The sequence below is a fragment of the Astatotilapia calliptera genome, chromosome 14, assembly GCF_964374335.1.
Source record: "Astatotilapia calliptera chromosome 14, fAstCal68.1, whole genome shotgun sequence".
NCBI classification, from domain to species: Eukaryota; Metazoa; Chordata; class Actinopteri; order Cichliformes; family Cichlidae; genus Astatotilapia; species Astatotilapia calliptera.
Window position 1 is genome coordinate 37344191 of NC_137435.1, and position 26200 is coordinate 37370390.

The following is a 26200-nucleotide window of genomic DNA, read 5'->3' on the forward strand; positions in this document are numbered from 1 at the left end:
TACTAGCATTGTCTTTCTCAGTATTTTCTAACAAGTCACATGTCCCGCCATCTAAAATTAAAGCAAATCACACAGACTTTTGACATTAGTTGTGTTTGGACTCTCATCAGCCTGGAGGAATTAGCAGTAACACAAGATTTGTGGGCTGTGCAGGTATTGCTGCCAACCTGTCCCTGGTGTGCAATGCCAAACTTTTTGTAGCTCTCTGCATGGTAGTATTAAACCATTCCCACACTGACACAAGGGTCTCTGAGGAGCATAGCTGTTCATGTTTGCCGCATGTGTTGTCTGCTTCCAGGCTAGTTAGACATCATCTTCCCACGATAGAAAATCCCACTGGAGCAGAATTGATTTGTGGTACCCGAATCCATTTTTGGGGAGTGGAAAAAGCATTTCTGTGCTTTTTATACCTTAGCCACTTCATTTTCCCACCAGCATCTATAGCCACAACAACAGTAAGGCAGTATTTAAAACTGTTAGATTGGCGTATAGGGAAAAGGCCTGCACAATGCCATTTTACACAAAATATCAGTATTTGTAGAAATCTATAAAGCTCCACAAACATAAACAAAAGTAATTCACCATAATATTCTTTGATACTCTGGAATTTGCTATAAGCCCTGAACAAATGTTGTTGTTGTTTTTCCCTCTGGCAGTAAACATAGCTCACAGGCAACTGGATGAGGAACAACCTACTGCTCATTAAACCACTATATAAAAAAACAAAACAACCCCAAACAAAACTATAGCAGTTGCCCAGCTGGGCTGCAAATTTTGACTTGGACCCAAAATCATAGTAGATCACCTCACTGAACTATAACGCAGGTACCCACACAGTGATTATTGCAGAATTACATATACTCATCATGGGCATAACTGTTATTTGTAATTTAGGGTTTTTAATAATTTCTTTAAACTGCTGTTTTAGTTCCAGTGAAAGGAACTCTTAATGCTTCAGCACACCGAGGCATTTTGGATAATTTCATGCTCCCAACTTTGTGGGAACAGTTTGGTAATGGTCTCCTTCTGTTCCAACATGACTGTGCACCAGTGCACAAAGCAATGTCCCAGAAAGTCTATTCTGTTCATCTGGAGTTAGCGTTGTCAGTGGAAGAAACTAGAGATGGACCGATCCGATATTACGTATCGGTATCGGTCCGATACTGACGTAAATTACTGGATCGGATATCGGAGAGAAATAAAAAATGTAATCCGATCCATTAAATATCAAAAAAGCACCTCACAAAACTTGCGACACGGCGTAACTTGGCTCATAACCGTAGCACGTCGGAGCAGTATGCATCACGTGATAGAGCGGCTGTGTGTGTTTGTAGCCTCGCTACCAAACCAGCATTTCATCTCCGAGGAAGTTATCCCAGAGAGAAGTGAAGCAAGTGTGTAAGTTCATCTCTGAATGTTTGTAAAGCATTCCCGCGTTAAGCTTAACAACCGATATATGGAGCGACTGCCTCTCTCCCTCCCTCTCCTGCTGCTACTTCAATCATGAACCTGATCAATGATCAGCTGATCGGCTTTTCTGTTGCGAGTCCGTCTCTCTTGTTTGTTTTTGGCCCACTTTGGACCAGAAAGAGGAAACCAGCGGCTGAACAACAGCAGCACGGATCTGGCAAAGTTTAGCCAGGGGGGCCGATAGGGCATTAACTGGGAAAAGGGGCACAAAGACATACTTTTCTTTCTTATTCTCATTTAAAATGTCTAGCTTTTAATAAATAATTATCTGAATCTTACACCCAAAGTTTTAATCTGATGTAAAATGTATAGAAGTCCATTACTGTATATAGTAACTGTTAAGTCTAATATACCCTAGTAAGCTATAGTACTTTTTCCTTTGGGAAGGTACCATCTGTGCAGTCTGCCATTCTGTAGAAGAAAGATGTTGAATCTATTTAATTATTCTTGAAAAATTATTGATTTCTGTGCATTTTTTTTCACACTGCATCAAATTAAAGTTGATTAAGTCGATTAAGCATCATTAGGTGGAGGGTGGTTCCCTATTTTTTTTTGCTGGGAGTTTGCAACCCTATTAGTTAGGTTGCTTAATATTTCTGCTAAGTGCTCTTTAAAATACCAGAATAGGGAGGATGGAGCAGGTTTAAGTTCATTAGATTGATCAGTTTTGCTGAACTATGACATATTTTGTGTGCAGTGTATTTTTTACATACAGGTATAACAGAATAGCTTTAGTGTTGTTTATTTAAACTTGAGTATGAACTTATACAAAATGCAGCAAGATATTAAAAAAACAGTTTTATTGATTAAAAAACACTATATCGGATTCATATCGGTATCGGCAGATATCCAAATTTATGATATCGGTATCAGACATAAAAAAGTGGTATCGTGCCATCTCTAGAAGAAACATTTAGTCAATCCACCAAGTGACTTCTTCAGTCTCAGCTGGCTGCAGGTTTACCCTTCATTATAAAGAGTACATTTGATTAATGACTAAAACTAGCCCAACTGACAAACGATGGGCTGTGAGGTCAGTTTCTTTATCATTAATATGCAAATTGTTGCTTTGAACAGCTTTTTTCCTTGAACACATGAAGTCATCATTTTAAAAAGTGCTACATTTACAAAAGTTTACACAAATAAACTACATTTATTTCTAATTACTCTGGTTATCTTTTTCTAATATTAAAATTAGAGCAACCTGGTCTCAAACACAAACCCGTATCCAACCAGGTCGAATGCCACCCATATTTCAGACAACCAAAACTTCTAGAGTACTGTCGTCAGAATGACATCATGATTGTTAGCTATTGCCAAACTGGCTCCTCTAGAGATGCATCTTGGGTGAATTTGAAATGTCCTCCTCTGCTGGGCGATGAGGTGCTTGTATCCATTGGGGAAAAAGTACAACCAAAGTAGTGCCCAGGTGGCCCTGCGCCTCAACATACAGAGAGGAGTTGTAATGATCCCAAAGAGCTTCAAAGCTGAGCGGATCAAACACAACTTCCAGATATTTGATTTTTCACTGACTGAGGAAGAAATAAAAGCCATTGAAGCACTGAATAAAAATATTCGGTTTGTTGAGTTGCTGATGTGGATTGATCATCCGGAGTACCCCTTTTGTGATGAATACTGAACTCTGTAACTTTTATGTGATGTACTTGATTTTTAAGAATAAATGACAGATCATGGGAAAAAAATTAAAAAAATTAGAGCAAATAGTTTTTAACAGCACTTTACTTGAACTTGAACTATTAACTTCAGAGAGTTAATAATGTGAGAAAATAAAGGAGAGAGCCAGTATATGTGACACTCTTCTAACTCTACTTGTCCTTCTGCAGGTGTTCTTCAGAGCAGGGATTCTGTCCAGACTGGAGGAGCAGCGAGATTTCCAGACGAGGAGGAACATTTCTCTCTTCCAGGCTGCTTGCAGGGGATACTTAGCCAGACAGGCGTTCAAGAAGAGAAAGGTAGGACTACTTTATCATTTGGCATTTAAAAAGTTAGGAATTACGTGTTGAAATCTGACCAACACAGCACTGATGACTTGCAAAAAAGATATGTCGTATATTTGCCATTTGTAAATATACTGGCTTTCCCCCTGCTGCTCGGATGATTTTTGTGATCATGCATCTCCAGTGAGCAACTGCCAAAGAAACAGCTCTCAGTCAGCTACTCTTTCCCACTGTGACTTCATCATAGTGTCTTCTTTAACCATTCCAGTATCGATTACTGACTGTGTGACGTCATTCTCATACCTTTTATCACCTTTCCCCCCTCCATTTTCATTTTTCATTTTTGATTGTGTTTCGTTTTGTTCTGCATTTGCATTTACATACCTTTGAGGTGACTGTTGTTGGGATTTGGCATTATATTCCTTATAGGTGACTTCTGTCAGGTAGATAGATGATAGGTTAACTTTAAGGAAAGGAACTGAAGAAACTGGAGATGCAGAATACCCCTTTAATCTGTCTGTACCTTTTATGCCTCATTGGTATGACCTTATTATTTTACTTCACTATAACCACAAAAAGCTTGATTCCTGACATTGACTTTGAATCCAGAATGAGTAGAACTATTAGGACATTACAGGCAATAAAAAACACATAATCAATCATAATCTTGAGCAGCCATGTGTTAACATCCTTCTGGAAATGCCCTCCTGGTAATCCTCTTAAAAAACAAACACTGGATGTCATCAGTCCCCGAGGAGACATCAGGGCCAACCAGTAAGGAGCCACAAGTGCAGCCATGGCTATTATTGCCTCAAGGCCTCGGTTTGAGCCCCAGCTTTTATGGCAAACAGTTATCTCGTATAATTGATGTAGACTGGAACTGGGTTAATTTCTTTCATGTCATTGTAAATAGCTAGTTGCTGATGTGCTGTTTATAGGCATTGGACAGAGTCTCAGACTTAGTTGTGTCAGAAGTTGGTGTTGAAGGCAAAGAGTAGCAGTGACTCTTGAGGTAAGGGACAGAACATGTCTGACAGATAAAACCCAATTTTGGGGTTAAAAACATGCATAAAAGCGTTAACCCAACTGACTAAAAGACAAACCAAGGCAATGTCTATACAACAAAAGTATGATTTTGCATTTTTTATACATATATATTTATTTTAAATGGTACAATACTAGTACCTTAAAAATTCATTGTCCAGAAGCAGGTGTGATAATATTAAAATACAAATATTAAAAAACAAAAAAGTCTATTTAGAAAACTAGAGTTTTCTAAATGGTAAATTATACTAGTATTTGTAGCGCCTTGCTACTTCACTTGAGCACTCAAAGTGTTTTCTACTAAAAATCGTATTTACTCGATCACATTCAGACAGCACTGTTATCAGAATCAGAATCAGAATCAGAATACTTTATTGATCCCTGGGGGAAATTATTTTTTGTTACAGTGCTCCATTTTAAACCAACATTAAGACAAGACAGAAAATACACTAACTATGAATAGTACAATATATACATATATATACATACATACATACATAAGTCACTTATAAATAAATAGTTGGAAAAGAAACATGTGTAGCTGTAGCAGCAAACAGTGTGTTAAGTGGATGCGTTGTACAGGGAGATGGCCACAGGCAGGAATGATTTCCTGTGTCGTTCAGTGGTGCTTTTCGGTAATCTCAGTCTCTCACTGAACGAGCTCCTGTGACTGACCAACATGTCATGGAGTGGGTGGGAGGTGTTATCCAACATTGTCTTTATCTTGGACAGCATCCGCCTCTCCGACACCACCTTGAGGGAGTCCAGCTCCATCCCCACAACATTGCTGGCCTTACGGATCAGTTTATTAAGTCTGTTGGCATCTGCGACCCTCAGCCTGCTCCCCCAGCATGCAACAGCATAGAGGATCGCACTGGCCACAACAGACTCATAGAAAATCCTCAGCATTTTCTGGCAGATGTTGAAGGACCTCAGTCGCCTCAAAAAATAGAGACGACTCTGGCCCTTCCTGTAAAGTGCTGTGGTGTTTTTAGCCCAGTCCAGTTTATTGTCAATGTGTACTCCAAGGTATTTATAGTCCTCCACAATGTCAACACTGAGCCCCTGGATTGAAACAGGGGTCAAGTGTTTCCTGGTCTTCCTGAAGTCCACGATCAGTTCCTTGGTCTTTGCCACGTTGAGCTGCAGATGATTCTGCTCACACCACGTGACAAAGGAGTCGACCACAGCCCGGTACTCTGTCTCATCATCCCTGCTGATGCATCCAACCACCGCACCGTTATCTACGCCTAAATGCTGTATCTAACATTCACACACACAATTTGATGGGTGCATCGGGGGAGTGCGTCTGGGAATAAGTATCCTGATCAAGGATCCGAGGATACTTCAGCACTTGGACTGGATGAGCCGGAGATTGTTGCACCTACCTTATAATCAGTAGACTGCCTGCTCTACTGCCTGAGCTACAGTTGCCCCTGTTTCAATTAAAAGACCGTCATGGGATTTCATTATTATTTGACAGTTCCCCTGAAATAAAAGTGAGTTCGAGTTTAGATGTGTTTAGGTTGCTACAAAGAAGCTTTAAGGATGTGTTACAAGTTACCTGTTTGGATGATTGTGCTTTAGTCATTTTCTTCTCTGCATGCGTGCGCGCGCTTGCGCGTGCATGTGTGTAAAATAATAACCTGACAAGTGGGAAACATTGGTGCTGTCTCGCAAAATACACGTGGGGATCTGTTGACTTCATGTGTAGCTTTACAGAAGTGATCATGCTGCTTGTGAAACTTTTCTCATGTGTACTCAAAGTTAATTTGGTACACAGTGTTTGTATTTGTGGTAAGTGTATATGTGTGTGTGGAGATTAAGCTTTCATTACCATTTCATTTTATCCTGTCTTGCAGCACTGGTCTCAGGGCTGCCAACAAAAATGACTTTTCAAGGGCGTTTGGCTTTCATGTTATCCCCCAAAGAACTCAGTTTGAGCCTCATCTCTTGTGGCAAACAGTAATCTCATGTAATTGATGTAGAACTGGGCACATTTCTTTTACGCCGTCGTAAATAGTTTGTTTCTAGTGCGCTGTTCATAGGCATCCTGGAGAGTCTCAGACTTGGTTGAAATCTTAAAGCAGATAAGAGGAAATGGCTCACACTGTAGTTTGTCTTCTAATGCAACTTAGGATGCCTTGACAAGTTCATATCATCACAATCACATATGTCTAAATTATCTTCTCAATAAGTTACCCAGCATTTCATCACTTCAGTGCTTGTATTGTAAAGGAGCAGTAAGAAATGCTGGATTTGCACTAGAGTTCTAAAAATTACAAGAATGAAAAGTGAAAGTGATAGACATCAGTCAAATCCAGCATCACAGCCCTGTGAATAAACTTTAAAGACACATTAAATCCAATCTGCTTACCCATAAAACATACATTGAATGGATATTGTTAACAAAATGAATGCCGGTGGGAGCTTTAAAGATGTAGGAGTTGATTGAACTCTGCAGTTACTGAGTCAGCTGGGTGCTGGCGGCTTTTATGTAATGCTGCTCTGTAACTTTACAGACTCCGTATACTGAGTGTTCAACATTAGCCAAAAAGCTAATGAAACTAAAAATCAAAGATTTATCCAAGTCCGTCCTTTTTCATTCTTACAGATGGACTTAGTTTAGAATGTGAATTTGTGCTGTAATTTGTATAACAATCAGGTTTGCTTTTTTTGTCACAAGACACAACCGGTTAGTTTGTTTACCCATCTAACCCACTTCCCTGCTCTAGGGAACCTCCTTGTTGTCTTCCACATTCCTCATATCCTACCCCCTCTCTCCCTGAGGGAGCTGCATTCAAAGCACTCCAGGAGATAAGTGAGATGGAGAAGGATGATGGGGAAATAGGAAAAAAGGAAAGAAAGATGAAGACTCCACTTCGCCATGGGGGAACAGACAAATAGAAGAGATCTGCTGACTGCTTTGAAGCCCTGCAGTCTGTCTCCACTCTCTCTCTTTTTGACATTCATAGGAACAGTTGAGAGTAGAGGAGCACGGGGGATTCCACTGCCAGCCAACGCTGAGCCTAATTAAACAGTTGCCTAAAGAAAGAATCCCCACTTTCCCCACCCTGACAGGAAACAGGTGTATTGAGAAAGATGCTACTGCTTGTATTCAGACCAGGGTTTTAATAGTTTTGCAATTTTCATTAGTTTTTATTTTTATTTAGTTTTGACTTCAGATTTTCAATTTTATATCAGTTTTAATTAGTTTTTACCAATTGTTTGCTAGTTTAGTTTAGTTTTTATTTTTTTGAAAATCCTTAGTTTCAGTTTAGTTTTGATTAGTTTCAGTTATAGTTTTAGTTTTGTTTGCAATAATTAAGTGCAACAAATTCCCATTTTCATCACATCAGTCATGCTCTTCTGCTCATCCTTGGGTATGTTGCTATTCCAGCTACCATACCCTGCACCCTGCACAGGTCGCCTGTCTGTCGCAGGGCTAACACGCAGAGACAGACAACTCACATTTCCACCTATGGGTTCTTTAAATAAATAAATAAAGGCAGATGAACAACCATTGATACCAGGCAAATATAAAATTTATATCTTGGCCCCAATGAGACAATTAACTCTTGCAGCACCGGGTGTTCGTAATTTTGGTTCAAGTGAATTGATAAACCTTTTGAAGGCAATTGACTCACACAGTTATGTAGATATCCCCGTCCTGTTGTCTCGGGATACATCACGCTGCCTTGCCTGGGGTTAGCTTCTGTTTTCTGGGGATGAGGTTTGAGTGTGCTCCCTTCTCAAGGTAAGCTAGGTTAGCCTTCTTGTGCGAGCTTTTCAAGTGCACTTTAAGGTTTGTGGGATTTTTTTCCCCTTTAGAAATGTCCCTCATAATTTGTCTCTTTCCACTACAAGACACTTGCTTTATCCAAAACACAGTCATATTCAAAGTAATCCCAAATTGGGATAATGAGACAGCAAGAAAAAAATCTGGAAACTAAACTTCATTTTCACCCTTGACTATTGTATGACACACACACATCTACGAAAACTAAACACATTTTTGCTATAAATTCAGTTAATTTTAGTTAGTTTTGTGAACACTCATTACAGTTTTAGTTAGTTTTCCTTTTTTTGTTTTTATTTTTATTTCCGTTAACGAAAATGTTTTTTCACTTCTAGTTTTCGTTATTTCGTTAGTTTATCTGAAATAAAGCCGTGTGTTGAAAGCATTTGAAACAAAATGTATAAGAACGTTGGATCTAAACTTTTAATGAAGTAAAATCATACAGTTTGGTGAAAAATATCTTGAGCCAGTCCTCTTTTCTCTTTGCTAGGAAATAGGAAGCTAAATAAGACTTGAAGCTTGAAAGTCAGTATTTGTTATTTTGACTGTCTTTACGCTCCAACATAGCCATAACTCTCTTAGGCTCACTATGGAAAACTGTGGTTGGGGTCCATGTCCTGACCAAAATTATGGAGAAATATTGGTGATCTTTGAAGTTGTCATTTCAAAGATAGGGACCAGGTCTGAGGCTACTAACTACTGTCTTCAAAGGATTTCAAAAGGTCCATCAAGATGAGAATAAAATAGCACCAAGACGGAGTCTGTCTGCGATCAGTTTTCCATTGAACAGGTTCAAGTTAGCACGTATATGCAATCTGTTTGCAATAATACCACAATTAACTCTAGTAAATCTAAAATCTGTTGCCATCTGCACCAGATGACCACTGATGAGCAACCACTGATCAAAAACCACTGATCAATGGCCATGAGTACAATTCAGAGAGCTGGGGAATGGCTGCAGTCACAGCATTGTAAGATGGTGAAAGATGTAACACCGGTACCAGAACCATGACACAGAACTTCTCACAAATCTTCAATCGTACCTCCCATAATCATAAGTTATGTTTCAAGTATTATAAGCAGTAACACTTTAACACAAGACCTGCCAGAATGGGCCATTTTGATCGTGACCTGTTTTTGAAGTTAAGTTGTTCATTTTCATGTTATTTCTTTTCTAGTTTTAAGCAAAGGTTGGTAAAATAAGTATTTAAAATGGCTTTTGATAGGTTTGTGTAGCACAGGCCTATTGCTGGAACACCAAGACAATTCTACTACAATGGCAAAAGCAAGACGCAAGTCACCAGAGCTCTTTGTGTTGCTCGTGCACGAGGGAGAGAACTGTGACGAGCGCCGTTCCTTCCGCTCGAACCTCAGTCGCTCTCAGTTAGCTCCCTTGCAGCACTGTTCTTTATTGTGGTTACATGAATATGCATAGTCTCATTAACATATGACGTCTTACATAGGCATACATGTGAACAAAGAGTACCGTCTGTGTGTATGTGTAGGTATGCGTGTGTGTGTGTCCCAAGATGTGACCCTGTGAACGACTCCCCAAAGCTGGTGCCAGGAGCCCAGCGGTCCACCTAAACAAAGGGCTTTTATACTAAAACAGATACAGAGTAGGTGTCTTCCTATCCCATAAATCAGTAAGAGAAGGTACGACCTCTCTCATGACCCTAGGACAGTGGTCCCCAACCCCCGGGCCTCGGACCAGCACCGGTCCGTGAGTCGTTTGGTACCGGGCCGCGAGAGTTGAGGCTCAGGTGTGAAATGTATGGTTTTCAGGGTTTTTATCGTTTTTCAGAGTTATTTTGTTATTGTTTTTACCGTTAACTCTGTTTTCCTGGGTCTTTTCACGTGTGTTATGAATAAATCTTCTTTTTTTCGGTACCGGTACTGGTTTTATTTTGTTGTATTTATCCACGACACCTTAAAGGCCGGTCTGTGAAAATAATGTCGGGCATAAACCGGTCCGTGGCACAAAAAAGGTTGGAGACCGCTGCCCTAGGATGTGTGTGTATGCCAGAACCCTCTGGGAGGCACACAGAGTCTTTGCAGACTGCTAAGGATCAGACATCCTATCACTATGCAATTGACTATATACCTCTAAGCATATATGAGTATATATTTCTAAGCATAAATGACAATCCAACAATATAAACCTAACAACTTTCTAGGGTTTTTGTTAGATTTATAGATTATTTAGATAATTTCATTACTGATCATACATTTAAGATATGCATTATAATAAACTAATAAACATAGGGAACAACAAATTACACAGCAGCTGGCACATGTAAATATTTAATTGTTATAGAGGAAGAACTTTATGAAAAGGTCAAAATGAATTATTACATATTATATACATATTACATATAAAAGAATTATTGTAACATTAGAAAAGTTCATATTTATCTTCCACATCTTCCTCTGATCACCTGCAGCCTCTCATCAGTGAAACACCTCCTCCGCTCTTCTTCCCTGAAACCTGTCCAATTTCACTGTTTATTTCCACAGACTCTTTGCTCAGTTTAACTCTGTTCTGCTGCTTCTCTGCAAAACCAGCAACACATCCAGTTCTGCATGCACTCTGTCACACAGTGCCCACTCTGATCTGCTATTGTGCCAAAAAGTTGTCTCCAAAAAAGTGATTTCCGATGTTTTTGAGTGTTTTTAATGTCAATATCTTTGCTTATACGTGTCATGCCTGTAGAAGTGACATAACATTAAGTGGTTAACCTATATATACATTTTGAAAAAGGACCTGTTTTGCAAGTATCTTTATGACTCTGCCTTTATAGTACCCACTATGTGTTCTACATTATAATCAATGCAGTCCTTTTTGGCCACTTCACATATCTTTATGGAACTGTTATCTTATTATATTTGTTGTACTTTCTGCTGCCCTCTTGCCCAGATGCCTCAGTGAGTGTTTATACCTGGATAAGTGAAGGATATATAAAAGTCACTTTGCCAACAGCTGATTGCAGCTTCTACCTGGTGACAGGAATGTTCTTTTGCCTCAAAATGACTTCATATCATTTGAGAGATCACTTTTTTGCACAACCCGTTCAGGCCTGCAGTAGCCTAATTGTTCATCTGTTATTTAACTACAGTCCCTTATATGTTTGCTTATCACATTTAGCTCACTCACGTTATTACAGCATCTTTCATGACAAAATGGGGTCAACAGGACCCCCTTGGTGGTTTTACTGTTAAACATTTTATAGTAAACTGACATTTCAAAATGTTGTGACACTTTCATGTGTGGGTGATCATCCTTAGAATGAATTCTTGCCTTTGGCTTGGAACTGGAGTTGAAAGTTTGTGGCCACTATAATTACAGCTGACCAGTAGATGTTACTGGTAGGATATGTCTTTGAGGCTTTGAAGCTTTAAATCTTCAAATCTCTTTTTGGTACAATCAAGAAGAAACCTCAAACTCTCCCCACATAGTACTTTTCTGGTTATCCTGCACTTTGTATCTGTTAATATCATTGTCCAGCTTTGTGGTCTTTTTCTTAATGTTGTTGTATTTGTGTGACAGATTCAGGATCTGGCAATCCGCTGCATCCAGAAGAACATAAAGAAGAATCGTGGTGTCAAAGGCTGGCCATGGTGGAAGCTGTTCACCACTGTCAGACCTCTGATAGAGGTGCAGCTCACTGAGGAACAGATCCGTGGCAAGGATGTAAGTTTAAGCACATACACTGGTGGTACATTCCTGGTATGTATCTGAAATAAAGCCGTGTGGTGATTTAATGCACAAAAATCAGTCGCCATTTTTGTGGTGGGATGTAATATTGGTGGTTATATAAACTTTGAATAATTACTTTATTTTGTATTTTACATTCAACAGTTTTAGAAATGCCTTCTCCTTACTTCTACATGACAAATCCTGAAATTAAGACCAACCTGTGTAATGAAGGGTTTGTATCAAGTGTCACAGCTGTAATTTCTTCCGTGATATTACAGATAGCCCTGCATGTTTGATTTTGGAGTTTTAAACTGGATACCCTTCTTGCCGCAGCCCCAAAGGGGATATTCTTCTTCTTATTGTTGTTATGTTGGATTAAAACACATGGTTCAATTCAGTAAAACTGAGAAAAGCATTATTATTAAGTATATTTACACAGTGCACTAACATGTATGTGACAGGCTACTGTAAAATGCCATGTCGCGGTTTGAATTCGGACAGTCAGCATTTTCTATGAAGGCTACTCATCTATGGAAAACAGTTCCCACTCAAATCAAATCAATTACAGATCCTAAATCCTTTACAGGTAAATCAGTGCTGTAGTCATTTTCATTAATCATTTTATAATTTTACAAGTATCCATACTTTTCAAATTTTATTTTTCCCCCAGGTTTTCTGCTTTTTGGGGTTGTTTTTTAAAAGCTGTGTTTCACACTGAAGTCTATAGTTTTTTAATAATAGCGCAATATGGTTTTAAGTAATGCGTTTTGTAATTTGTTTGTGTATTGTGAATGTAAAAGCTCGACAAGGATTGAAAATGAGCAACTATGGGCTCTATGTGCAGCACATCAGTTTCGTGCTCCATATTGAGCTGTATTAAACTGCATTGTCTCTTTTAAATACATAAATAACTAAAACCATCTTTTGATCTTTTGCATGTTCCCTCTCAGGAAGAGATCCAACAACTCAAGCAGAAGCTAGAGAAGGTAGAGAAAGAGAGGAATGAGCTGAGACTCAACAGTCACCGTCTCGAGAGCCGGGTAAAAATACACACACACACGCACACGCACACACACACACGCACACGCACACACACACACTGGGAGATTTGAGTTACTCCTAAACATAATCAATAGAATTCTTTAAATTTGGGATTAATACATTTAAAATTGTTAGCGGGTCGGGGATGAGTTCTTGCCCCAAGTGGAGGAGTTCAAGTATCTCGGGGTCTTGTTCGCGAGTGATGGGAGAAGGGAGCCGGAGATCGACAGACGGATTGGGGCTGCAGCTGCAGTGATGCGGACGCTGCACCGGTCCGTCGTGGTGAAGAGGGAGCTGAGTGTAAAAGCGAAGCTCTCAATTTACCGGTCGATCTACGTCCCTACCCTCACCTATGGCCACGAGCTGTGGGTAGTGACCGAAAGAACGAGATCGCGGATACAAGCGGCAGAAATGAGGTTCCTCCGAAGGGTGGCTGGCCTCTCCCTTAGAGATAGGGTGAGAAGTTCGGCCATCCGGGAGGGGCTCAGAGTAGAGCAGCTGCTGCTCCACGTCGAAAGGAGCCAGCTGAGGTGGTTCGGGCATCTGACAAGGATGCCCCCTGGGCGCCTCCTGGGTGAGGTGTTCCAGGCATGTCCCACCGGGAGGAGGCCCCGGGGCAGACCCAGGACACGCTGGAGAGATTATATCTCTCGGCTGGCCTGGGAACGCCTTGGTGTTCCCCCGGATAAGCTGGAGGAGGTGGCTGGGGAGAGGGAGGTCTGGGCTTAGGCTGCTGCCCCCGCGACCCGGCCTCGGACAAAGCGGATGAAGATGGATGGATGGATGAAAATTGTTAGCATATTTCTCAAGTGTCAGCAGACAGCTAATCTGGAGTGATGTTTGCTAACATTGGTCATCTGCATCCCTGCAGAGATATAGATTTAACTACTGAATATCATTTCAATGATTTATGATGAGTGATGATGAGAATTGTTAACTGTGTTTTAACAGGGTTATGATCCATTTCTGCTCAGTGAAAACAGTGAAGTCTTTTTCTTGAGAAACAATCACATTTTTAAGTGACCCAAACTTTTGAGCTGTTCGGCATGGTTCTTCCTTTGTCCCTCTGAAATTCTTAACATTTGGCCTTGTTGTTCTTATATCATCCTGCTATGACATAAAGACAAATGACAACTGAAATATAAATTCTTTCTTTAGCAAGGCTTAGTTAGCATTAGTTAATTAGTTCTCATGTTTTACTTATCGGGTCCCAGATGATACCCTGTCTATTAGCTCCTAACAACAAATTTTACAATCACGAACTGACCCTAAAATAAAATCTCACAATTTTTGAGAGTTCTTCCAAGCTATACATTAATACAAGATTTGTCAATATTCACACTTCAGATCACAGAGCTGTCAGCAGAGCTGGCTGATGAGCGCAACACTGGGGAATCTGCCTCCCAGTTGCTGGAGACAGAAACTTCTGAGAGACTGCGTCTGGAGAAGGACATGAAGGACCTGCAGGTAAAGATGGAAACATACACACATGCATGTACACTGGAGAAAAGTCTTGTCACCAGCTACTATAATGCTGTATTTCCGGGCTACCTCATTTTGACTTTTACTTTGAGGTGAGCGTATTATTCATCCAGCTCAGAAAACTTGATATTTGGGCTTGTGAATGCACTTCATATTCAGGAGAGGAACACTCCTGAAATTGCACTGCTTACCTGCAGTTTGTGGTTTGCAGCGTGGGCCCCTTGAGCCAGGTAACAAAATTGTAATTCCACGTTGCTGTGTGTGCAGGACACCCTGGCTCAGGGTGTCTGTCCCATTATTCTCGTACTGTTGCTTTGACCGTGTAATGAAATTGGACATTTTTGCTTATGCATTGCAACATATACTGAATGTTGTGGTAGCAGTATTTTTGACTGTTATTTGTATTTCAAGACTGCCATTTTTGCAATAACAAATCAGATGACGAAAGAACACCAGCGTCATTTTCGCACATGAGTAGTAATGTTAAACAGTCATGACATTTACTGCTGAATTGGTTCACTGTTTATTCAGTAAAAGAGTCTAGATACCTGAAATGATCATCAAATAAGAAACAAACTACCCAGTTTTAAGAAAATGAGACTTTCAACTTTAAATATTTACACAACTAAAAACTTTGCTGTGTGTGGCAGGACCTGCAGAATTTGTTTGACTCAAAGGGGCTTTGGTAATGCTCCTTTGTCAATGACCAACAGACAGAGATAGAATGTTGAAATCAGTTTGGGTATAAGCAGTAGGAGAGAAAGAGCGAGGAAGGTAAGGCTAACTTAGTTTCGTCAGGGATGGTGGATATGCTGGACAAAGGATGCTGAACTACCAACAGGAGGAAGAGACGATGATCACAGAGAAGACTCAAGGATGTGCAGACGATTGATGTAAAAGAAGATGATAGAATGAAATTGAAGTAGATGATACCTAAAGGGAGAAGCATAACGAAGAAAATAAATAAGAACATGTGTTATATTTTAATGTAGCCAAAGTCCAAGCACTGTTCATTTCACTAAGTGATATATTTCACCCAGACCCAGTTCTGACCTCTGAGCTGTGAGCAAAATTATGTTAAGGGGACCCTTCACCTGACCCATGACCCATGTAAACTTTTGCACACAGTTAAAAATGCTACTCAAGTCTTAACACTGTAATGGACCTTTTCAAAACCACATTCTTGATTAATCTTCGTAGAGTTTTGTTGCCATTGTTATAGAAGCTGCTTGTTATCCCTAATCCACCAGGCCAAATTTGACAGCACGAAGAAAGAGATGGAGTCTATGGAGATGGAGGTGATGGAGGCTCGACTCATCCGTGCTTCCGAACTCAGTGGAGAGGTGGATGATGATGAGACAGGTTAGACACGACCTCCCAAGCACAACAGTACTGACCAATCAGGACATAGTGATACTGATCACTCCTGGGTGTCGAGCTTCTTGTCACTAAATCAAATGAGTATAACTTATTCATAACTCTACACATTTCCAAATCCTGTTTGTACTTCCATAGATTTATAATTGCATGCAATAATTCACTTCCTCTCATTTTTATTGGTCGAGCCCCCTCAATACTAAGAGCTACATTCTAGTAAACCTATACAGTTGTTTTTGTAACTATTTTAAGGTCTATGAGGGTGTACTCCTGCAGCATCATTATATCGTGTATGTAATGTAACAAAGGGGGAAAAAACAACAAGGAACGTTAGTGGTTGCTACAGTTTCTCTTTCAGCAATTCTATCTTTCACTTGAGGCTTTCTAAATACCTAAAACGAAATTAACACTTGACAATCTCTGCACAAGCTCACATCATCAAATCATTCTTGTGGTTTGTGTTATGTTTTCTGTTCCCTAAATGGACTCTACTTCACATAGCCCTGCACAGCTGTTACAGTACCAGTTATTCCAGACTGTTAGAAAAACCCAGTGTGTGTTCTTTAGTGGGGGTGCAGGAACCGCAGGGGTAATGTCCAATCGATGCTTTGACAAAAGCCAAGAAAAATCCAATGTGAAGAAGTACATTAGAGATGGATTGGTTCAATGCAAGAAAGGAAGCAAGGACTCAGTTCATGACGCCCTGCAGGCCTGCTGCCAGCCGTCTTTGTTTGGCCTGCAGACTTTGTGAAAGAAGAATTGATTCCTCAGTGTCTCCATCTTGCAACAGCTTTTCACTTTTGTACTACAGTAAAGCAAAAATGATGTAGCACCAGACTCATGGAGGGGTATTTATGCAGGACTGGAGTACATTCAGTACCTGTAGGTTGCTCCTCGTGGCTATAACTGACAATTGTATAGGTCTTACTAAAGTGCAGTTCAGAGTATTGAGGTTTGTTGGTAAAATAAGAGAATGTTGAATTAATGGACACTCGACAATTCCCTGAAGACGCTCTATAGGGTTTAGTCAGGTAACTTAGCTGGTCATTCAAGCACAGTAATAACACTGTCACTGTGGGCATTTGCTAAGTCCTGTTGGAAAATGAAATCTGCATTTCAATTAAGCTTTACAATAGATGTATGAATCGCTTTAAGATATCCTTGGAGATGTTTTGCCTTGGACTAAGCAAGGTTGACTTTAGTTCGTAGCATCTAAATGTTTTTATTCTCAGCCTTTCAGAATGTCTTTTATGGCTGGATACAGTAAATACATGTGTGGTATTGAGTACATGGGGTAGCACAAGTGACAGAGCACATGATGTAGACAATAAAAGTACGAAATATCACAGGAGGAGAGTGGAAGCTGAAGTATGAGCGAGCAATCAGGGAGATCGAGTTCACCAAGAAGAGACTGCAGCAGGAGCTTGATGACAAACTGGAGGTGGAGCAGCAGAACAAGCGGCAGCTGGAGAGGAGGGTGAGTGGACACTGATACATATTTATGAACAGAATTCAAGTTTTTCTTTACAGTAAAATCTTGGGCTTTATCTTAATTATATGACTCTGATTTCCTTATTTTATTACAGAAACAGTTATTCAGTATATATATATTCTGACAATATAATGTGTCATACCAAAACATGCAACACATACTTTCATGGCTCCCAGATAACGAAGGTATAACAACATAGCTGGTTAGTTTTAAACACATTAAGAAGGGAATTAATTATTTCAGGTGATGATGTCATGAAGCTGTTTAAGTTCTTACCAGACGTGTGCATAGCTGTCATCAATGCAAACTGTGACTACTTTAAGGAATTGACAGCAAGAAAGATGATTTGCTTTGTTCACACTTTGCTAAATGGCCTTAACTGTTGTCTCTTCTGAGACTTTGATGATAGGGTGAATCTGGGTTAAATCACAAGTGACATCCTCACTTATCTGATTAGAAATTATAATTTGATTTGAGCATCTATTGCAGTAAGAGTGCTCAGCAAGTGGTAATAGTATCCTTAAGCAAAACAAACACTTGCACTCAAAGCAAGCACATTTATGACTATATAACTGAAAGCACATTGGAATAAATCCAGTTTTCTTCTTTTAATTTGAAAACTAATCTCATTCCCCACGTGGTTTTTAAGCTACAATGGTCTTAATAAGCTGTTTTAAAAACAATAAATTGCTTGCGTACTGCTTGACTGTATTTTTTATGCATTCATCAAACAGGCTTCTTAACATATTGAGGATACTTTTTGTGCAGATCAGTGACCTGGAGGCTGATTATGAGGAGTCTCAGCGAAATATCCAGCAGCTGAAGAAGAAAGCCCAGCGACTGACAGCCGAGCTGCAGGACACTAAACTTCACCTGGAGGGTCAGCAGAGTCGCAACCATGATTTGGAGAAGAAGCAGAGGAAGTCAGTACACAAACACACGCAGTCAAGTTTTACCTGTCATGTCATCACACAGTTCTATTACTTTACCTACCTCTGCCTGGTTCCTGGAAGGCCCATTAGTAATGGTGTAATAACAACAGTAATTGTAAATAAATTACAGTGTTTTATGTGTGTGTGTGTGTATTTTTGAAAGGTTTGACAGTGAGCTGAGTGCAGCCCAGGATGAGGTGCAGAGGGAGAGAAGCCTGAGGGAGAAACTGGCTCGAGAGAAAGACGTGCTGACCGGAGAGGTCTTCGGCCTCCGGCAGCAGCTGGAGGTCTGTGTCTCTGTGGGCTACACTGTGGCACGTTGCTTTAGTGAAGGGGTTTTTCTTTTCTTGGGACTTGGTGCGTTATTTGTGAATTATTTAGTGTCAGATACCCCAGCATTTTAAAGTTTTCAGCATCCTACTCATATTTAGATTTTGTATTTACTCGGTCACTTATTGTCTTTGAGCAGTAAAGACAATCAGTATGTTTAGATGAGCATGTGTGATCATTGTGAGTTTAAGTTTAAAGCTGCAAGAAGAAATTGTTGTTTGGGCCTCCTTTGTAGTTACCAGGATGGCTGCACAATATGATCCAAGATTATGAGGGGCCGTGCAAGCCAAAATTCATTCTTTCACTCTCACACACATACATTCTTCTTTCACACACATATACTTTCACTCTCACATAGTTTTATTTTAATTTTTATATTTAGATATTTTTATTTTTATGTTTACACATATTTAACACACACATTGCAATATTTCAAGTGTCTGACAGCATGGAGGGGGGAGAAGAAACTCGAGTTCTTCAGCAAGCTATCTATGGTGTTATTTTTGTGCCACTATTCTGAGCGCAAGTTTGCAGGTGCAAGTGTTGCATTTTGAGGAGAAATTTATTTTGAGCGAAGAAAAGCTGAATTTGAGTGAACAAAATTCATTGCTGCGTGCAAAAAATGTATTTCAGTGTTTGCTATTATCCACACACACACACACACACACACACACACACACACACACACACACACACACACACACACACACACACACACACACACACAACAGCCCCTCTCGCTCAGTTTTTGCATTTGCGCTCGCTCGCAATGTGTTGCTCGCACTCTCAACATTTCTGCCCGTGCGCGCTCAACTCTTTGTGTTACATTTGTGCCACAAAACCAGCCAATCACAGACTTGGATGCAAAAATATCTGATTGGCTGTTCTGGTCTCCAATCAGCTCGAGATGACGAAATGCAATATCCCAGAATCCATTTCGTCCAAAACTCAAACGAGGCAGTGGCGGAGGAACCGAGTGGCGGAGTTTGAAACATTACTCTGTCTGGGTCACAAAATAAACTTTTAAGATATTTTCATGCGAGAATGGTGCTGTGTAAACTTCTAATACCTGCTCGATTCATCAAGACATCACATATTTGCATAAGTGCTCTGACGTTTTTAGAGATGCCTGTTACCCACCAGCTGACCGGGTGGTCGCTCGGGTTAAACATAATATATAAGGCTCAACTGACAAAAAAATCACCGACTACACCACCAGGTATTATAGGAAAAACCATAAAGCCTGTGAACTAAAACAAACGCTGTTGTGACAGTGACGTACACGGTCTTGTTGGTATATATGTATGATTTGTATCACCTTCATGTTTCCAAACCAATATCATGAGCAGCAGCTTTTACAGCTGTGGCTCCAGCAAACATCAGCTGATACTAGAAATTAATTTTAAATAAATTCTAACAACAGCTGATCAAGCTTGAACGTGCTGCTGTTGTTGTTTAGCGCAACATCCGCTGGTTTCCTGTTTCTGGCGCAAAGTGGGCGATAAACAAACAAGAGAGATTGAAGTAGCAACAGGAGAGGGAGGGAGAGAGATTGAGGGGAGAAGAGGCAGCTGTGCAACGTAAAGACAGAATAACTCCAGCTTTGTCTTTTTTTCATTCTAGCTGAAGTATGGGACCAATCGCGTTAAGCACGAGCAACACATTGCTCTCTTCTCTTCACTCAAAATAAATTTCTCCTCAAAATGCAACACTTGCACCTGCAAACTTTTTTTTACTTGCGCTCAGAATAGTGGCACAAAAATAACGCCATAGATAGCTTGCTGAAGAACTCGAGTTTCTTCTCCCCCCTCCATGCTGTCAGACACTTGAAAGTGACCTGCGCGTGCTTCCAGCCAATCACAGCGGTACAGACACCCAGCCTTCCGTTTCCACTACACTCTTTCATTCACATACATTATTCTCTTCATACATATATTTTCTTCAGACATGTAAGCATTCTCTTCTTACATATATATATTATTTGGGAGATTAAATGCATATTGAATGCATGTAAATGAGAGCAAAATGTAGGAATGCATAAATGAAAATGCATGTATGTTAGAGTGAAAATTTGTGAATATGTACATTAAAATACATGTATAAGAGAACACAATATTGTAATGTGTGTGTTAAATATGTGTAAACATAAGAATAAAAATATCTAAATATAAAAATTAAAATAAAACTATGTGAGAGTGAAAGTATGAATTTTGGCTTGTACGGCCCCTCATACAAGACTGTACATTTTTATTCTAATTGCGTGTCTAACTCATGCCAAGTCTACAATTTTTATCCACGGAAACTTGTAGCTCTTGATTGCAGTTGTAATATATTGTAAAGACCTCCAGCTTCATACTGTGCTTGTTACAGAGAACAAGCTTGTCATTTTAACTTGTAATTGTAACTTCCCTTTTGTGTGTTTCCACTTTGTGGCTATGTGTAGAGCAGAGTATCTCAACTTTTCCCCATCGTGCACATGTGGCAGTTCCCTTTTCTGTGTTCTGACTCTAATCACCTGTCCTGCAGGACAAAGACCTGGAAGCTTGTGCAGTCAACCTGAAGCTGGAGCAGCTGGAGGCCGAGCTGCAGGATCTCAACTCCCAAGAATCAAAGGATGAGGCATCACTGGCCAAGGTCTGTCCTATTCCTCTTTTAGTTAGTCAAACCATCCACTCCATCTGTTTGTGCCAGTCCACACCCACAAAAAATCAAAACTGTTCTTTGTCTGTTCAACTAAAATAGATATATGATGGTGCATTCATTTATTAATTGAATATCAGGTATTCATTTTGGAACATTTTTTTTCTATGCAGGTGAAGAAGCAGCTTCGTGATCTAGAGGCAAAGGTGAAAGACCAAGAAGAAGAGCTTGATGAGCAGGCTGGTACCATCCAGATGTTGGAGCAGGTACACACGAAAAAGGAAAAAACTAAAAAAACTCCAATTAAAGCTGTATTTTTGCTTAGTAAATTTTTTTAATTTATATTCCCAAAAAGCTGGTCCTGTTCATCTGGACGTAGCGTCTTCAGTGGGAGAAACGTTTCATCACTCATTCAAGTGACCAATTCACTTTCTCGGATCATGAAGTCATCCAAGTGATGTCATTTGTGACGAAACGTTTCTCCCACTGAAAACACTACGTCCAGATGAACAGGACCAGCTTTTTGGGATTTCCTTAACTGGATGATATTTTAAGGCTGTTTTTAGACTAGTATTAAGGATGGTAGTCATGCTTTTTAGATTACAAAGATGAACAAAAAGGACATTAAGTGTGCATCCACATCCAAGTCCAGTATCCTGCAACTTTAAAGAAAGTTTTCAAAATCTGCACCAAAATGTAATGATTCTTGTTTTTGTACACATTCAACTCCTTCTGAAAGTCATGCTAGTATATTGCTAGTATATTTTGTGAAATATGAATGGCATTGGACACATACCTCCATCAAGGCAAAGACGGAACATTAACATTATGCTTCTTTAAGCCACAGTGAGTCCAGAGCATCTGGTCTGTGTTTCTTTCAGGGTAAGCTACGTCTTGAGATGGAGATGGAGCGCTTGCGTCAAACCCATTCCAAGGAGATTGAGAGCAAAGATGAGGAAGTGGAGGAGATCAGACAGTCATGTAGCAAAAAGGTGAGAAAGTGCTTTTTCACATTTTGTAACACTTGTCAGCAAGTGTTTAGGAGAAGCAGGATTAAAATTTGTGGTTTTAGGCACAGCTAGAGACTAGATCCAGAGACACTGATGGAGAAATTAGCTGTAAGGGCATGCACAGCAAAGGATAAATGAAATGATGACAACAATATGACAAAATCCAATCAAGCTGCTATCAATTCAGTGTTGTTTATGGGAGGTTTCTAGACACCACAGAAAACCGTTGAACTAACATGTACCCTGTTTTAAATGTTTTTCCTTGATGCTTGACTTTGTGTGCACATTTCTTTTAGGTGCACAGCACTTCAGAGAACAGCTATTGTTTTTAAATGTGCAATAGAATTAAAAATGGTGGATTTGACTTGACTCACAGGGTAGGATCAATGTGTAATTAATCAAACCCTTACTAATAGCCTTCACTTCTTGAAATACTCTGAAAGGTTTGAGAAAAAAAGTCCTTTCTTTTTTGAGATTATAAACTTAACTCACCAAGAATCCAGAAACTACCAAGATGAATTAAATGACACAAGATGTTAAATGGACTGGTGCTAGTACCTGCCTCAGTCACCCATTCGCACTCATTCATATAACCAACGTGCACCTAAATGCTGTTGTATCTTGTCCAAGGATGTTTTGGCATATGGCACATTTCCATGTACACATGGGTGACAATGGGGGAAAAAGGTGTTCATACGGTGTTGGGCTATTACATGTTACATGTCACAAGAACATGTAACATCTGCATCTCATGGGTCTCTGCGGGCCTAATGAGGCACCGTTTTCCCAAAAGTAATTCCCTCATTTGTCGTTTCAGTGATGGTGGTGGAGAGCGCCGTCAATCTTGTCCACAATTCTTCAATAAATGTTCAGTTGGCAGTCTAATAGCTGAAGGCCATAGCACACGATTCCCACTGTTGGCATACTCAAACTGTTCAATGACAGGGCATTATGATCCCAGTTTCACTTTGTATTGATTTGCAGTGACCTCTCTTTCTAAGTGAACAAATTGAGCCAAACCAGCTTTTATTGACTATTGCTGGCATGTGAAAATAATATGTTAATATGGTGACTGTGTAAAAGGTTCTTGAACAGTTGCATTACGACTGTGTGTGTGTCTGTTTGTGTAGCTAAAACAAATGGAAGTCCAGCTTGAAGAGGAGTATGATGAGAAGCAGAAGGTGCTGAAAGAGAAGAGAGAGCTGGAGTCGAACTTTCTGTCTGTACAGGACCAGGTAAATACAATGAACACAGTGCAATGCAACCGGAGCAGCATCTGTAAAAAAAGAAATAAAACTGTAAGCAAATATCTGACATGACCTGAGGTTTTAGCAAAATTTGGCCTTGTGGACATAGCAGAAGAAAATTTACATATCTGATTGCAGATCCAATTTTATATGAGTATGGGCAAATAAATTAAACTTAACAAGTTGTGTGAGGTGTTTATGTTTAAAATGAGCTGTGTTATCAAGGGATGTAAGCATCACTCATTTCGTTTCATGATATTCTTTTAGACTACATTTTTTAGACATTTTTTAGACATTTTTGCAAATGTATGCTAAGGTAATAATTCATTTGTTTATTCAAACATACTTAAAACATTTGTAATGCAAAGAATATTGTCTTTAGTAAGTAAGAAACTACTAAAGTTTATCTAGTAGTTAAAATTGTTACTTTCTTCGTATGTAGTGTTTCACTGTAGCCAAATTTAATTTATCAATTCAGAAATTTCAGTTTTTTCAGAAAGTTCTATGTATGCTAGATAATCTAAGGATTCTTCCTTTAATGATAAAACACACTGTGTATTACTATAACTACTATAACTACCATAACTTGTCCCACTCAGTCAGTTGAGTCACACTTTGGTCATCTTGGTTCCCAGGTGAGAGGTGGTGACATAGAGGTTGAAAAGCGCTTGAGGAAGGACTTGAAGAGAACCAAGGCTTTGCTAGCAGATGCCCAGATCATGTTGGACCACATAAAGAATAACGCACCCAGCAAGAGGGAGATCGCCCAACTCAAGAATCAGGTACAGCCACAACTTCATAAATTACTGACAGCAGCAGTTTCAAAAACATGCTATCATCTGTGGCTTGTGGGAAAATGGAAAGACCCCTAATCTAAGTAGATAGTAGTATTTATTTATTGTCATTGTCAAGAACAATGAAATTGCGTTTGGGGCTTCCATACAACCCAAAAAAAGAAGAAAATAATAAATACCCCTTAAAACCCAAGTGTACATATTTAACCCAGTGTGACTCCAATGCAATAAGACAATCCTTAGCAATAATGTTCGTAGAAATTCAGACAAAGACCTGAGAAACATGACAAAATACAACAATGCAACCCATTCAATATTATTGTACTGTGAGATATGATATCAGATATGATAGTTATCTATTTAAGAAAGAGGGGGAAGAGAATAAAGATATGATGCACCAATGCAGACCAGTGCATCATATCTAGATAGAAAACCACCAAAGAATGAAAGAAGTCAAATACTGACACCAGCACATTTACATGTCAACACATTTTATGCTCCTGTTATGGTAATTAGCATAATCTTGGATTATTTTTTGTGACAGTTTTTCAGGCTTTAAGCTGTAAAACACCCCCTGATGTGATTGAGTTATGACTCAAAGCATTCATGTCTGTGGCCTCACTTCAACTCCCCTGTGCCTTCTTACGGGACTGAACCGTCTGAAAACCTCTGATCCAAAGCAGAAGATTTTCCAAATAAAGCCCAGCCACCTGGATTCTTGACTGGGACCAGAATCCATTAAAAAACTGTAATATATCTACTGGGATACTAACTGTGAAGTCGTCCTGAGCTCATTCTTTTCCTCAATGTCTGTGTGTTTCAGTTAGAGGAGTCGGAGTTCACCTGTGCAGCTGCAGTTAAAGCTAAAAAGTCCATGGAGGTGGAGATTGAAGACCTACATGTTCAGATGGAGGACATTTCCAAAACGAAACAGGCGGTCAGTACAGCTCACTGGATTTCCTTCTCAGCCTTTAGAAGGAGAATTTTCAGCATGCAGTCTTAGGTGAAGGTTAGGATTCTTCCTAAGAAAAAGCTAAAGCTGTCTCAACCATGTAGGGCATTTTCTTTAAGATGTCATCTGTGGTGGTAGAGGGGTATCAGTAGATATGTTGAATCTCTACTTTTAGCCAGAGATTAGTGAGAGATTGAAGACATACCTGTTTCCTGTGAGACCCCTCTGAGCTCATCTTACTCTTTCTGGTCCTCTTTTTTAAATTTTTTTTAATATATTTACATATAAAGACAATATAATTTTCATGAAGAGATTTTTCTTAGTCACTGCAAAATACAACTCTCTTCTTCTTCTAAGAAGCCATTTTTAGCTCCTTAGTTTTTTTCTTAGTTTGCTCCTGTCAGAAACGCTCATAATCTGTTTTGACCTTTATATTTTCTGTCCTTTTCGGAATGACTTATCTTACGTTAAGCCCGGTTCCCATGATAATCTGGTTTTCACACATCGGTCAGAGTGTGTTTTCTCCTTTCTCCAATGTTTCTCTTGCCTGTCATTTACTCTACTCTTACTCTCTGTCTCTGTGAAGTTTAATCTCCTTCTGGTTCTTCTCCTGCCTGTTGAAAAGAAACGACTGTCTATCACACAATGGTTGTTCACCTATTGCTAAAACCAATTTAAATAACAAAAAGATTAACTTTAATTTTAGGTGAATATTATGCCATTATAGTCAGTCAAATCGTGGAAGGATGGATGGAATTAATGAACGGATGGCTTTACATATCAATACTTAATCATATAATTATATAATAAAATGTTCCTTTGGCTTTCTATTAATCTGCCAAACTTGTGAAGCCTGCTGCACACTTCTAGTCTTTTATTGATTTCATTGCACACTGTACTTGAAGCCAGATGTAGAGAGGTGCAAGGTCAGGAAT

The 26200-nt window shown here is 39.6% G+C and overlaps 1 protein-coding gene across 8 annotated transcripts in view; it reads left to right on the forward strand.

Annotated features, from left to right (window-relative positions):
• The window catches only part of myo18ab (myosin XVIIIA b), a 126362-nt gene that overhangs the window by 72651 nt on the left and 27511 nt on the right, over positions 1 to 26200 (forward strand). For all 8 annotated transcript variants that reach the window (XM_080289092.1, XM_080289094.1, XM_080289093.1 and 5 more), the window contains 14 exons: positions 3315 to 3443; positions 11819 to 11962; positions 12919 to 13008; positions 14357 to 14476; positions 15742 to 15853; positions 17218 to 17345; positions 18129 to 18283; positions 18456 to 18579; positions 21149 to 21256; positions 21436 to 21528; positions 22144 to 22254; positions 23403 to 23507; positions 24155 to 24301; positions 25137 to 25250. In XM_080289092.1, the coding sequence (XP_080145218.1) occupies positions 3315 to 3443; positions 11819 to 11962; positions 12919 to 13008; positions 14357 to 14476; positions 15742 to 15853; positions 17218 to 17345; positions 18129 to 18283; positions 18456 to 18579; positions 21149 to 21256; positions 21436 to 21528; positions 22144 to 22254; positions 23403 to 23507; positions 24155 to 24301; positions 25137 to 25250 (1680 nt within the window). The remainder of the gene's footprint in view (positions 1 to 3314; positions 3444 to 11818; positions 11963 to 12918; positions 13009 to 14356; positions 14477 to 15741; positions 15854 to 17217; positions 17346 to 18128; positions 18284 to 18455; positions 18580 to 21148; positions 21257 to 21435; positions 21529 to 22143; positions 22255 to 23402; positions 23508 to 24154; positions 24302 to 25136; positions 25251 to 26200) is intronic.